The sequence below is a fragment of the Pseudopipra pipra genome, chromosome 5 (genome assembly GCF_036250125.1).
Source record: "Pseudopipra pipra isolate bDixPip1 chromosome 5, bDixPip1.hap1, whole genome shotgun sequence".
Taxonomy (NCBI): domain Eukaryota; kingdom Metazoa; phylum Chordata; class Aves; order Passeriformes; family Pipridae; genus Pseudopipra; species Pseudopipra pipra.
Genome location: NC_087553.1, coordinates 20,429,544 through 20,444,034, shown reverse-complemented (window position 1 = coordinate 20,444,034; position 14,491 = coordinate 20,429,544). Strand labels below are relative to the sequence as shown.

The 14,491-nt window shown below is 43.3% G+C and overlaps 1 protein-coding gene across 2 annotated transcripts in view; it reads right to left on the bottom strand.

The window, feature by feature from the left end:
- CHST11 (carbohydrate sulfotransferase 11) overlaps nucleotides 1-14,288 on the bottom strand; it is a 163,913-nt gene extending 149,625 nt beyond the window's left edge. The window contains exon 1 of one of the 2 annotated variants that reach the window (XM_064654861.1): nucleotides 14,039-14,288. In XM_064654861.1, the coding sequence (XP_064510931.1) occupies nucleotides 14,039-14,156 (118 nt within the window). In that variant the 5' untranslated portion in view covers nucleotides 14,157-14,288. The remainder of the gene's footprint in view (nucleotides 1-14,038) is intronic. The other variant, XM_064654862.1, reaches the window with a different exon arrangement.
- Nucleotides 14,289-14,491: the final 203 nt, after the last annotated feature.

The following is a 14,491-nucleotide window of genomic DNA, read 5'->3' as shown; positions in this document are numbered from 1 at the left end:
AATCCAAGTCTTATTCACTGAACTTGACAACGTTTTCACATGTTAGAAAACAGCAAACCCACTTGCCAAAGGGCACAGGAACAGATGGGAACTGAAAGGGCTATTACATAAATTAAACATGCAAACACTGGTTGTCTGCTCAAAAACCAGCTCCTTTAATTTCCACGTGTGCTGTATTTGATGTGGCCATAGCATTGTTCCCACATGCCTTCACTTGAGAAAGATGGGTGTACATTTTTCCAGTTTGCTACATAACTATGTCGTGCTTAAAACTGCCTACAGCTAGAAAATGACACACATGACAGAACCCTGCTATTTCCAGCAAGGAAGTTAAATGTAAAAAAAAAAAAAAAAAAAAAAATTCTACACGTTTTTTTAGGCTATAATTGAAATTTTAAACTGGTCCCCCTTCTGAACATTCAAACACTGATGTAGTGTGCTGGCAATCGACTACTAGCCAAAACTTATGACAGGGTAACATTTTTCATAATTCAATGCAAAATTAATCTCTGACAGATGAGCAAGAAGCAAACAAACCCCAGAATTTCAGACGCAGGTATCTTTTTTTGCTATACTTGTTTGACTATGAGGGGGACACGGGCAGTTGCAGATCAGCAGGGAAAGGAAAAGGCTGGAAGAAAAGTATTCCTAGATGCCTTGCAGCACTGATAAAAGGTCTGTCTCTTCAAAATGCCTCACTGCAGCTCACAGACTCCAGTTGTTAGTCCTATGCAGTTGTGGGGAAAAATCACATATGTTCAGCAACATAGATGGGAAGTTTTTTGTTTATGTTTCCAAGACTGAGGCAGAAAATACCCTCTCAAAGATATAAAGTAGCACCAATTTCCCCACCTTGCACTGCATGAAGCATTACTTCCAATGTCCCAGACCTTCACAGGAACTGAAAAAGATACTAGATTTAAATCTGAGGCCATTCTGAACAGTAGCAAACACATCCATGAAATGCTATACTAGGCCTTTCTGTTTCAAGGAATAAACATCAGTAATCTCCCACAGCCACCACAGAAAACATTGAGGTCTAAAAGGGAAGGATCTGGGACAGCATCAGCCAACAGATGCAGCCCATCACACAGATAGCTCATGTTACCTTCTTGATAAGTGATAGGAACTTTGACCTTAAAACTGCAATAAAATAAAAACGAGCAAAGTGCAGGGACAATGTGTCTTACAGAAAGACAATATTTTAATTTACAGCTATGTTAGTAATGGATGTGTGAGTAAAAACCCAGGATGCATCATGCACCTCACCCTTATCAACACAAAAGCTTTGCTGACATAGGGAGACCATAAAAGGGATATGGTTTCATTGTATGCACTCTTTTTTCTTTTCTTCCTTGTTTCAATAAACTAAGATTCGCTGGCAAAACCTCTAGTAGACCTGGACACAAAGGCAAAAGAAAACAAAAAAACAAAAACAAAAGAAAACAAAAACATTGATCATCAATCCAGTAAAACTTCCACTGGCAAAAGCTGTCCAAGCACAACACTATCTAGAGTAAGACAGGCTTGTTATTCTGGAAAAGAGATTCTAAGCACAGGCATGGCCTCCACCTCAGTTTGTTTATGCCCAAACCATAACATCTCAACAGAAAGTTGTATAATGGCATTGCCATGACACTTCCACCTAGATGGCTAATCTTCTGTGTTGAACACTACATAGAAGGTGACCTTTCCACACAAAAGGCTGCCTGTTGCCTAACTAGTGCAAGGGAGAAGGTAGCTGAGTAATAAAGTAGCTGAAATGCTGTCTCCATCAGGCAGGAAAGAACTGACAGGAGAAATCCAGTTCCTGAGCTGCAGTGTCCCTCTTCCTTTAGGCAACACTGTGCACCTAGTCAATGACTACATCTCTCAAGCAAGGGAAGAACTAAAGATATCCGATGTTTCCTACGGAGTAAACTTTCGCTGTACTCATCTTGAAAAGGTGAATGTTTTGCTTCTTGCTTCCAAGTTCTATTTATGCAACCTGCCTTCAAGTTGGCATGCAATGCTGAAGTATCAGAAGCCACCAAGCAGAATTACTTCCCAAGAGCTTTGATGTTTTACCTTCAAGCATGCTTTCAACTTCTGATCGAGAAAAGAAAGGCCATTCAACATTTTTCAGGGCATACACAGGGAAGATTTACACTTTAGAAATCTAAACACTAAGGCCAAACACAGTGAAAAATTAGAAACAATAACTGTTTATGCCTCTGCTCTGTAGTACAACCAGAGAACATCAGGACTTGGATGACCCAAAGCACAACTCGTGGTCTCATGGAGGCAACACTTTGTACAGAGGCATTCAAAAGGAGCTCTCAAAGCCCCATGTATCTGCAACAGGAGCATTTTCCTGGCAGGAGCACTTCAAAGGACACAAGACTGTTCACAACAGTCATCCTCACAAGCAGAGAGCACATCTGGAGGGGGCTGCAGTGGTGTCACTTGGGCTGAGTGCTGGGACTTGGGTTGTATCTGACATCTTGGGTTGTACTGTGGTCTATTTCAACCCTATAGGAGGTTGCAGCCCTTAGATCACACAAGATCAACAAAACCATCCTACCATCCAGTTTCATTCCTGAATGTGCCACTAAGCCTGGTGGGAAAACGTTTAACAAATCCCTGCACACATACCCTTCCTGAGCATGCCTCAGTTTCCCTAGCTACAGAGTGAAAAAGAAAGAACTTTTAAGCCTTCTGATTAAGTTAAGTATTACTACCAAAGAAGTAGAAATTCTCAAAAATTTCCAGAAACACTGCTCCTGACTTCCTGCTAGTGAAAGCTTTCAACTGCAACAGACAGCAAGAAAGCACAGATTTGACATTAACCAATATGCAACACTCATGGATTGATGTTCAGTAGCGTTTTTAGGCTCCAAAAATGCTGGAAAATACACCAGGCATAAACCATTCTGGCAAGGTAAGAGCAGCTGAAGTACAATCTGATGACAAGAGATCCCCTCACAGCCGGAAATGGAACATGAAATAAATCTCCTGGTCACATCCCAATGAATGCAGAAACAAGCAAAAGGTCTGAAGAGCACAAAGAAAACTAAAACGAAGGGGGAAAAGCCTATAGACAGACTGGCAGTGGGAGAAAACCCAAGCTACTCTGGACATACAAGAATTATGGTCTGTTTCCCTTGGTGCCCAACCACACTGGGGGGAACAAGACGCATTTCTAGTTGCACAAAGAGTTCTCACAGTAATGTTTTACCACACTGGCTATAGCATTCTTGAGATGGATGAGGCTGTAAGTCACTGACATTATACTGATATATGGGCTTTGTGCATTACTAATCATTCAGACACAATAATCCCACGTATATTTTTGTTTTGCAAACTATCCTGGCATCCATCCTCTGAAGAAATTCTCCTTTCTCTACTCTGGAAGATTTTAAGTGTTCAGGAAACCAGCACAGACTGGGGAAAAACTCAGCAGAAACACTGGTGTGTTCTGTGGGGGAAAAAAAAAACACAGGAAAAAAAAAGAAAAAAGCCCCACAAGCCGGCTCAAGACAGTAAAATATGAAGACAATTCTAATTAAACCATGTCTGTTTTACATCACCCATTTCAGCTCATTTAGTATCTCAAGACTTTCATCTCAAAATAGTTAACAGCTCCAGAAGCCCCAACTTTTTCCTGTTTTTTTTCTTTAATGCAATTACACTTTTGCTGTCATATCAGAAGTATTAATAGCCTTTTCCGTGCAAGATGGAAAAGCTCTATAGCAGGACAAGATTTCAATCATATTGATGATCTGCATGTTAATGGTTACATACAGCTTATCCATCAATGTAATTTCTACTGAAGCTATTGAAAATAGATGCCCCCCCTTGAATACTTCAAGCATGCATCTCTATAGGAAAAAAACTTCCATTCACCTGACTGCAGAAAAGACTCTGTGAAGGATAAATAAGTGGGAAAACAGAAAAGCAAAGCTGATATTCTACTGTATATTGCTCTGTAGGAAGACACAAAGGGACAAATAATGCTTTTTGTTACAGTACCTTTGATCCAGAATTGATATAACCAAGTGAATGGAACTGATTCAGATTTACAAGAGAGAAACAGTTCAGAGCTCCACCCAAGCCTGCAATCCTATATCTCTACCTCCACAGGGGATGTGTGCCCTTTATGAAATTCAAAAAGCCTCTGCTCTAGCACAGTAAGCCTGACCCAGTACTCACTAAAATCAACTGAAAAGCAACCACTGACTTCTCCAGTCCATCATTCAATCTATCCACCAGCAAATTCAAACCATCCAGTGTACTCCTTTCGGAAAAAAAAATAATAAAATCTTATGGCTTACCCAAAACAAAACCCAAACCCAACAGCCTAGCAGGGAGCTATGTTCATCCTATTTGAGCTTCCCTAACCTTGCCACAAAGGATGACCAAGTCTGATTCAGGAAGGAATGTAGAGAGGCAGAGATCATCTGGTATGATCCACGGGATTGCCAGTGTCATGGTGGCAGGAACTTTGCACAGTGTCCAGCTGACTGATCCTGTAACAATTACTAAAACCAGTGAGTGGGACACAGCAACACCTGGGGGGTTACGTGCCTATGTCTATAGTCACCCTTGCAATACACCATTATCTGATGTGCCTGTCCCACTTGATTAACAGTAATGTCAACTTCATAATTACATGCACACATACACATGCTTAATTCTAAAGATAAAGTGCTTATTGCCATCTGGAAACTCAAATGTATTTTAGAAGTTAATCAAGACCAAAATACATAATCAAGACAGGCTTTATCAGTTTTATATTTATGACCCAAACTGACACATGTTATTAATCACCAAGTGTTTAAAAGCATTAATGCCCTCCTCCTCTGTTACTATAAATTCCATGTTCCCACTTCCAATACAGGCTGTAAAAATACAGATCACTAGATGGACATATTCGGCTCCCGGTACCCACCAGCGTGGGTGCAGAATGTGCTATTCCATGTCAGGTCACTTCAGATAATACAGACATTTTTGTTCTGCCTGCATAGCAATCAGCTTTAAAGCACTATAATGCAAATAGTCTTTAAAAGGATTTTAACTACCTAAAGCTCTTTGTTTTAAGACAAGGTATTACAGTAAAGATCATCCATAAGATCCAATTATAGTCACCTTATTAACTATATGTCTACCTTGCCTAATTCAAAAACCCCTACAAGCTATCCATTTTAAACCTTTTGATTCCCTTATAAAATCATTTATCAGCCAAAAAAGCATGAAAATGAGTAGCTACAATGTCATTTATTAAATGAATTCAGAAGGCATTACTCTGAGGGTCTTGAAACCTACCTTTTCACCATCTACAAAACGTATCTTGAATTGTCAATGTCTTAAAAATGAATAGAAACTGTTCACTTTTAAAATAAAGGAAAAAATCCCATAGTCCTCTGCTTTTTACAGAGCACAATGTGTTTGAAAAGTGGATTGAAACCCAACAAAGGCTTTATTCCTTGTGGATTTTTATATGTGGACTCTGCAAGAAAAAACTATTGTCTCCCACCACTCAGACAAGAAACATAAAAAGACATAATCTTTTGATATTAAGATATTTTAATATGGCATATTTTAGCCTGAGACAATGCTCAAAGCAGCAGCACTAGCAGTTCCTCTGCAGATTAAGCACAGCTGAGAAGGATGATATCCTCCTCCTTCACCTACTAGAGAAGAAAGAGAAGGGGGGCCTGATCCTGTAAAACCACACATCGATCACTTTACTCACATCCTTGAAATCAAGGCTACTTCTCACCCCAAAACGAAGAGCAGACAACATTTACAGGATGTGAGCATTTCGCACCTGTTTTCGCCCAGTGCAGTCCACCTACCTTCGTGACATTTGTTGGATAGAGTCACCATCTCCCAAACCCCCGGAATCACAGTGCTGTGAGAAATTCTGCTCAATTGCATTGTTTGTATTTTCCATTTCCCCCAGCACCTTCTTTTACGTTTTTTCATAGGAGTGTGAAGCCATTGCAGCAGTGATTGATAGTAATGGAGCAAAGTCATCCTTCAGTGTCTACAGCCTGGCACAAACAAGATGAAGGCTACCTTGAAGAGGCACTCTTACTGTTTAAACTGATATACTGATAAACTACAAAAACTCCTGCTCTTTCATAGCCTAGAAAGAATTCATAAAATCATTACGTTCTCTCAAGCTGAATGTTTCCAAACACGTATAAGTTGAGAAGGAATAACAGAAATAAGAAACCACACTTACTACTCATTTCAATTAGTAAAATAACAAAGGCACCTATGTGGAGCACTTGGCACTTCTGGGATTTCTTTTAATAACAAAGAACTTGATACTCCTTACAGCATCCTTGTTAGGAGAAAGGGTTTGCACTTCAGAAATCAATGTATTTGGATTACCTGGGCCACCAACTACAGATTTTGTAGGGGGTGTGAAGCTGGGTGAGTGCACAGGCACACTCATGCACATTTGTGTGCATAGCCATCTTTTTTTTCAGTCAGCATTTTATAAGTGCTCATACTCATCTTTTTTAATCCAGAGATTCAAATTTGTCAGGGAAAAAAAATGAAATACTAGGTTTCCAAATCTAGCCTCAATGTCAGTCGGTATGTTCTAATGAACACTTTACTTCAAATGTTCCAGTAGCAGCCATCTAATTTTATTTCTTTTAAATAAAATCCCCTTTTGATGCTTACAAACTAAATGTTAATGTCTTACTCAGGACCTCATCTCTAGTGTGTAAAATTAATATGCCCAAAAGCAAATCTATCATTTACTTTCATTGCCAACATTAGGCACAGTGTAAAAAGCAAACAAAAAAAGCATTATTATTTTAAAATTAAAAAAAAACACCTAGATATTTAAATGTTAAATGCATAAGGCAGTGAAATTTCTTCAATACTAGGAAGCCTCCCTGACTGATGTGGACACAAAGTCTCCTTACCACAAATTTAAAAATGCTTGTGCTGCACCTACTTATAGCATGTGGTTTATTCAAAGTCCTGTTATCTTATCAAAGAAATGAGAGTCCTGTCACCCACTCTGGCTCTCTGAGACTTGCTGCCACAGAGCTTTCTAAGTTCACAGAGTGGAACAGGTAAAACAAGCCAGCTCCCACAGACACACCCGCAATCCTCCTGCTCTGTATGAGGGGTTCCCCACCAGCCTGCAGGGACCAAGCTGGACATCACAGAACGGGCAGAGCAGAGGATATAGACTGCCACAGGATAGTCAGCACCCTCTGTGCACTTATTCCTTACAGATAAGTGCTCATTATCTGTGCATAGGTTGCCTTTCATTAGGTACTTCCAGTGACGCTACAGGTGGTGTGACAACCTGAGAGGACACTGGGGAGGGGGCTGAAATCTAACACAGGCCATTCAATTTCAGATTGACAGAAGGGAACGGATCCACTCCAGGCAATTTCATCAACAGCTAACTCCTTATTAAGGAGCACACAGAGAGGGCAAGAACACAAACCATATTCGTCGACCAGCGTTAAATGAAAAATGGGGGATAACATTATGCAAGAGAAGCAACCCAGAGTCTTAGTGCATATGCAGTAAAATTTTGATTTATCCAGGAAACCTTATTTTCAGGTGCCAAACAATTACATGAAAGTGGGAAGATGCTGCATCCTCCACTGATTACATTCACAAAATTGAAATCTAAGAAAATCCCTATGTCTGGAGGCATGAACCAGATATAATTAGGAACTGAATTCTTTCACTGGTCCACAGTAGTCTCCGGTGATTTCATCTTCTAGTGAAGAGCATGAGGTTTGTGCCAGAAACACCACTTTTTCACATGTAAGCATTCTATCTGAATATTGAAACACAAATAATGAGGAATTAATCGAACTCAACAGTTTGAATTGCAACTGTAAGGACAAATACCTCATCCACAAACATATCATAGGAATGGACTCCACAGGGAACAGGAACATCCAAGAAAACAAGAATGTGCTTTGAAATGTTATCCTTGTAATACAGTAGGTGGCTACTGAATCTAAATGACCCACCACAGACATCTCTTCATTTTTATCCTGGACATGCCAGGTCTACACAAGTAGATCATTCCTGAATTTAATTTTATTCTGTTAATGTGAAGGGGAAAACTCCTGCTCTTTTCGTTTTCGATTTGAACTGGGCCCTGCACCCACGTATCTATGTTTGATTTTATATATGTTGACACTGGGACAAGTGACCCACAGATCTCAAACGTTTGCTTTGAACAACACAAACAATTAGAAAGAAATATCATCAGATTCAAACTGTTGTGTCCCCCAACCCAGACCTTAACTCCCTCAGGATCCACTTAGAGTTGATACATAATACATATGCATCAGCCTAAAAGGCTTGAGAGGAAAAAAACTGTGCTGGAATGACATTCACACAAGGACGACTGCAGCAGCTTTGTCAGGAAGGATTTGATATAGTACATCTGGCAACAGAGTCAAACAAAATACAGTAGTGCTGGCTTTGGAAAAAGTAACATGAATCTAATTTCTTCCGATTCTCTGAATCACTTTTAGAGTTAGTTACGTAGTACAGTACAAGATAAACTACCTGTCACTTCTGAAAAGTAATGGAAACAATTTAAGAATTCAGAAATATGCTCATATTTCTGAATACGAGATAAAACTGAGATACCAGTTGCACTCAATCAACTGTATAAATTTGTTCATAAAAAGCACTGGGAATTTCTGCTTTGTATGTTTTTTTGCTAGGGAAAAAACAAAGTTTCCATTCACATTGACTTTATCTCTGAAAAAGTTTCTTTAGCTAAGTCATGATACTTTTACATCTGTGAATAGAATGTCAGTGCTCTGAAAGTCAGCACACAGTTTCTCAATATTGATACACATTAATATAAAAATGAAAAGCTTATAAGAACCTACATGGTAAAAAAACGTAACTGTGAAGTAATAAATATTCTGAGATGTTAAAATGTAATAAGACATTACTGCTGACAGGAATTACCCAGCTAATTTTTACTCATACACATTGAGAGACAGATTTTTATTTCTTAAGGACAGCAAGCAGTTGTTGCAAAAAGCTACGCTCATACGTGCTGTGACAGAAAAAATTGCTCTTCTAATATTCATTAACCAGGAAGATTTATACAAGATACAAAGAGCAGTTTAACTCTCAACTTAAAGGAGTTCCGGACAACCAGTACCTTTAAGAAAAGGGACCAGAGAAAGTTTGCTCACACTGATGACAGTTGCATGGAAATCTATGAAAAGCTTGTAGGGACACCCACACAGAGATACAGCACAGTCCCCTCCCAGGCACACAGCGGGGTTTCTGCCTGCGACTGGGGGATGGATTTCATTGCATGCAATTAAATGAGGGCCAGTTTCTTGTGGCTGTCAAATGAACTCCATTTCTCTGTATCCCAAACAGAATAATTTAAAACCAGTATACAGGGTCCATCAAAGGAATGCCACACACCCACTGCTTTGCAGATCTCATTCTCCTTTGTAAGCAGAGGAGAAAGCGAAGATCAATTGCAAGATGGGAGACTGCTGCATTGATTTTCAAACAGAATCTTCCATCAAAACCGATGGTGAGCTTGTCTTCAGATACAAGTTAAAAATCCCACACGGTCTGAGTTGTTCTGACATTTGAGCAAAGGTAGATGTCACCTATCAGTCACACAAGGCTGCATGTGTAACTGAGATGATCGTGGACAGGAGGCAAGTTTGAGGATCTAACCTTTGCTAGCATCTGTAGGAGAGCAGTGGAAGTCTAAAACAGGGCATGAAAAATGGAGCAAAAAATTTCTGGACGGGGGAGGGAATCAGGTTAAGAATAAGTTAGTTTCAAAAAACTGTCTCAGGTAAGATAAAGATAGCACTAATTGTTCTACCTATACGAGGAATTTCACATCTTGAGGGATCCTAACACAGTACCAGTCTGACTCCCAGCCTAGCAGAGCAACTCCTGCCTGCACTGACTGACTCACAGTCCCCCCGCTCACTGCAGCTGGAATGCCTACAGAAGAAAGCAAACACATCTGTGAAAGTGTAGGCAGGCTAAAGACTAGTGAGCAAACTGATTTCACACAAAAAGCAGCAGATTGGCTGTCATATAAAACCCCAAGACTGACTTATTTCACACAGACACAAGATCCAGGAGCATGGAGCAATAATCAACTTGCATTCAGTTAGATAGAGCATAGCAGGAGAGTGACGGGGAAAAGTATTCTGAGCAAGAGAGCTGAGGAAAATCAGCTATACATTGCTATATGTCCAACTCTAGCAAACACTGCAGAATGTTTATCCAGAAAAGGCTAGACAGGGGAGATAGGAAAACACACTGAAGTCCCTGCTACCATTTCCTCCCTCAGGAACAAACAGACCCTGAAACAAGCCACAACAGCCAGGATCATCTCCAAAAAGTCTTCTTTACAGTGCTCCTGAGCACTGGAGAGCAGCACCATTCACCTTCCTCCACCAGCAACTGGATGGCAAACCTAACTGGGGAGGGTGAGTTCCCTAGCTCATAAGCAATCTCTGCTAAAATTCATATTAAGGTGTATTAACCAAACAGCACATTTACCACTGACTTCCCAAAGAATGGGTACAGAGCCATAAAAAAAAAAAAAAAAAGTAAAAAACACCTGATCTCCTTCCAATATGAATATATTAGAAGGGGCACAAGGGACACACATCATAATCTTTTGGGAAGATAAAGCATAGCTCATCTTCCAAGCTTCAGCTTTGTGTGTGTGTGTGTTGTTAGGGTTTTTTTGTTTATTTTGAAGACAGGCTTCTGTTAACTATGTCATTTTTTATTTATTTATCCCAAAGACAATAAAAAACTGTCAGCAGAAATTTGTCTCTCATGTTTCTAGCAAGAGTTCCACACTCAGACCTCCTAAAACAGAAAATTTCCATCTTACAGACGAAAAGTTGCCTTACCCCCAAGGGGATTGGACTCATCATTTGGTAGCCTTCTAGCATCTTCCACCTTGGCTGTCTCACATCTAAAATCGTTCAGAAAACTTTGTAAACAGAGTCTCCTGAAATTTGCCAAGAGAACCCGAAGGGTGAAGAAATTGACAATAAGGAGCTGACACTTCTTGCAGAGAACTTAATTGAAAACCTTATTTTCCATCCAAAAGGTTAGGCAGGGAGTTTTTCATCTAATTCTGATTACAAGGTGCCTATGTTAGTGTGGTTAAGCTACCAACGACAGTGACACTGGGGAGTCAGAGTATGAGAGACAGCTCCCTCCTGCAGCTGTCCAAAGACATGCTTCAGTGGAGACCAGCCAGAATTTAGAACACCCTCCACAAAAAAAAAAAAAGGACATTAGCCAAGATTTTGAAAGCTCTTAATACCTCCAGTCCCATCCCACCTGACATGCACTCTGCCCAGGGTCTCGCTCCAGTGAATTTAGATGTACATCAAGAAGGATTACGAGCATATCTTAAAATAAAGATCTAATTCCTAAAAATTATCTGCTACCTGATGTATATCACCTCGACAGGTCTACTACCTCCCTCTCTCCTGGCCCTCCAAGAACTCTACATTCATCGATCACTTGTGCTACCAAGACAGTAACACACACAACTGCACAACAGATACCTGGGAAAGCAGCTGTCCAAGCCTTACAAACCATGTGTAACCCAAATAGGCACACTCTATACGGGACTAGAGTAGGGCTTAACAGCTGTCCAGCAGTTTCCACGATAGAAACAGCCCACATGAAAAAGCACAATCACTTATGATCAAAAAGGTACAATAAGGGTTGTGATCTGTTTATTTCCAGATCTATGCCACTCGCATTAACAACCTAAATACGTGTCAAACAGAAAATGGGTGCATGTTATCCTCCTGGTGATTTTACAGCATCACATTCCCTCCTCGGAGTTCATGCTAAATCCTTTGAATTGTACTAAAATCTCAACCTATTTATAGCTTCACAATACAATGAATACAAAGCCATAATCTCCAACAGTTAACTACAAAGCATACTGAGAATTCTTAAAAGACAATTTTTCTACATTCAAAAATTCACAGAAGAAGATTTAACCTAATCTCTCACCTACTGCATGCTGAGTTTGTGTTCCATCAGTATAATTCATCTGAAACAAGGAGAAGTAATAAGTTATGGTCAAATTTTATGAACACATGTGCAAACTATATTATCTGAGGAATGCCACCAATTAAAATATCACACTTCTATTAAGTTGGTGAAGCTGTATTACAATCAACAATTCTGCAGAGTGCCTTAAAGATCTGAAATAAAACCTTCTCCAGGTCTGCTAAGGACTGAGCACTCCTTGTGAAGCCAGTAAGCATGGGGCAGACACAGCAGGAAAAAAAAGATATGCTAATTTTTCCAAGAAGTTGGCAGGTATTAACACAGATGGGCACCATACGAGAACACATTCATCAAGCAAATGATACCAACTCTAGAGGAGCAGACAGCTGGTAGAAAAACACCAACGGGACCTGGCTTCACCACAAAACAGCAGAGCTACTGATTCCTAATTCTATCAGTGCACTAAGGCTCTAGCATTTGACAAAAAAAGTCTCCAAAAACTTTACGGAAAAATAATTTTTCACAGAATAATTTACGTTGGAAAGGATCTCTAAGATTGAATCCAACCATTAACCCAACACTGCCAAGTCCACCACTAAATTACATCCCTAAGTGCCACATCTACGGTAGCCACAAGGAGCGAAGGAAAGACTCAAACTGAATAGGTCCTTTTTCTTTTTACCAAATTGCAACTCCTTTATCATCTACAACTATAAACCTGAAGCCAGGACACCTGAGAGCTGGCAGTAAAGATTAACGGGTACAGATAAGAAGACTCGCCTGCCGAGGAGTGTGGCCACTCTGTCAGCTACAGCTGTTGGCCCGCTAAGAGCTATCACTCCCTCTTACAAGCCTCGATCCTCTGTTCAGCTTGTCAGACCCCTCCAAAAAAGACACTGCAATTTTCATCTCGTTTCTCCGGTAGGAAGAGGAAAAAGTGAGACAGACAGACAGATCAAAATTAATTCTTTTTGCCATGCTGGACAGATTTCACAGCCAAGCCGCACAAGGCAGCCTCTCTGCAATCCACGACGGGTCTGTGCGCCCAGCAGACACCGCATGAAGTTTCCACAGCCCAATTCCACCTTTATGTGAATCAGCAGCTGACCTATGCGCGACTTTCATGAGAGCACGCACCCGCTACCCCTAGTACAGCTCCATCGCTAGTGTCCACCGAGCTTGTGAACTGGAAAACTAAAGCCGCATTAGGTACCCAGGAGTGTGGATCCGAGGTGATCCACGCACCCCTGCACGGCGCTCCGCAGCCACGATCCCTACGGACACCCGTGAGCAGCCAGCGGCTCCACCGGAGCTCCTCAGCCGCCCGAACACCCGGGACAAGGCAGGACCGGGCAGCAGCGCCCCCGGGCAGGGACGGCCCGGCCCGGGCAGGGCAGCCGCCCCCGCCGCTCCGGCCAACTCGGGCAGCCGGTGCGGAGCCGCCCGCCGGCGATGGTGGGTGTCCCTGCTCGGGCGCGGTGTCCCTGACACCTCCCAAAACGAAAAGCAGGGAAGACGAAGGCCCGCGGCCCCAGATGGTCGAGGGGCCGGGGGTCCCGCTCCCGGCTGGAAGGGACCCCCGGGGGGCCGGGCAACTCCCGGCGCCGCTCTCCGCCGCCGCAGCCTCGCCAGCCGCTGCCGGCCCCCTTTCCCCTTCACCAAACGCACGATACAAAGCGGAAAAAATAACAAAATTCTTAAATAAGCCAACTTTCCTCCCTCCCGCGGGAAGTTTTTCTGCGGGGGGGGCGAGGCGACCTTCCCGCGGCTGCCGCGGGCGGCGGCCGGGACGGGGCTGCCGGGGGCTGAGCCCGCCGCCGCCGAGCCCCGCTCCTGCCGCAGCGGTGCCGGGGGACGAGAGCCGGGGCCGGCGGCAGCCACCGAGGGCTCCCGGGGCGCCCGCCACCTGTGCCGGCGGAGAGCGGGGCGGGCAGTGAGCGGGCGCTGCCCTCCGCGGGGCCGGCGATGCCCGTGCGGTTTTGCGGTGCCGGTGCCCTACCTGGGTGCAACATACTTTGGAAATAGAAGATGACGAGGATGAAGGAGCCCACGGAAGTGACCAGGACCATCCTGCACACCCGGTTCATCCTCATTATTTCCAGCACCGCCGGCTTCATGGCGTTGCCCGGCGGCGCAGAGAGGGGCGGCGGAGCGCGCACGGCTGGCGCTGGGAGCCGCTCCGCGCCCGCCCCGCTCCGCGGAGCCGCCGCCGGAGGATGCCCGGGCGCCCGCGCCCCGCACGGGGGGCGTTAATGCCTGCGCTGGGCGGGACCACGCCGCGCGCAAGGCGGAGGGGCGCTCTGCGCCGCGCGGGGGGAGGCGGGCCAGGCGGGGAGCCGGGGCGGAGCGCGCCCCCCCCCCGTGGCAGGGGGAGAGATGGTCCCGCCCGGCGGCGGTGGCGGCGGGCGGGGACGCGGCTGCAGGGGCGCGCCCCGGCACCTCCCGGTCTGTC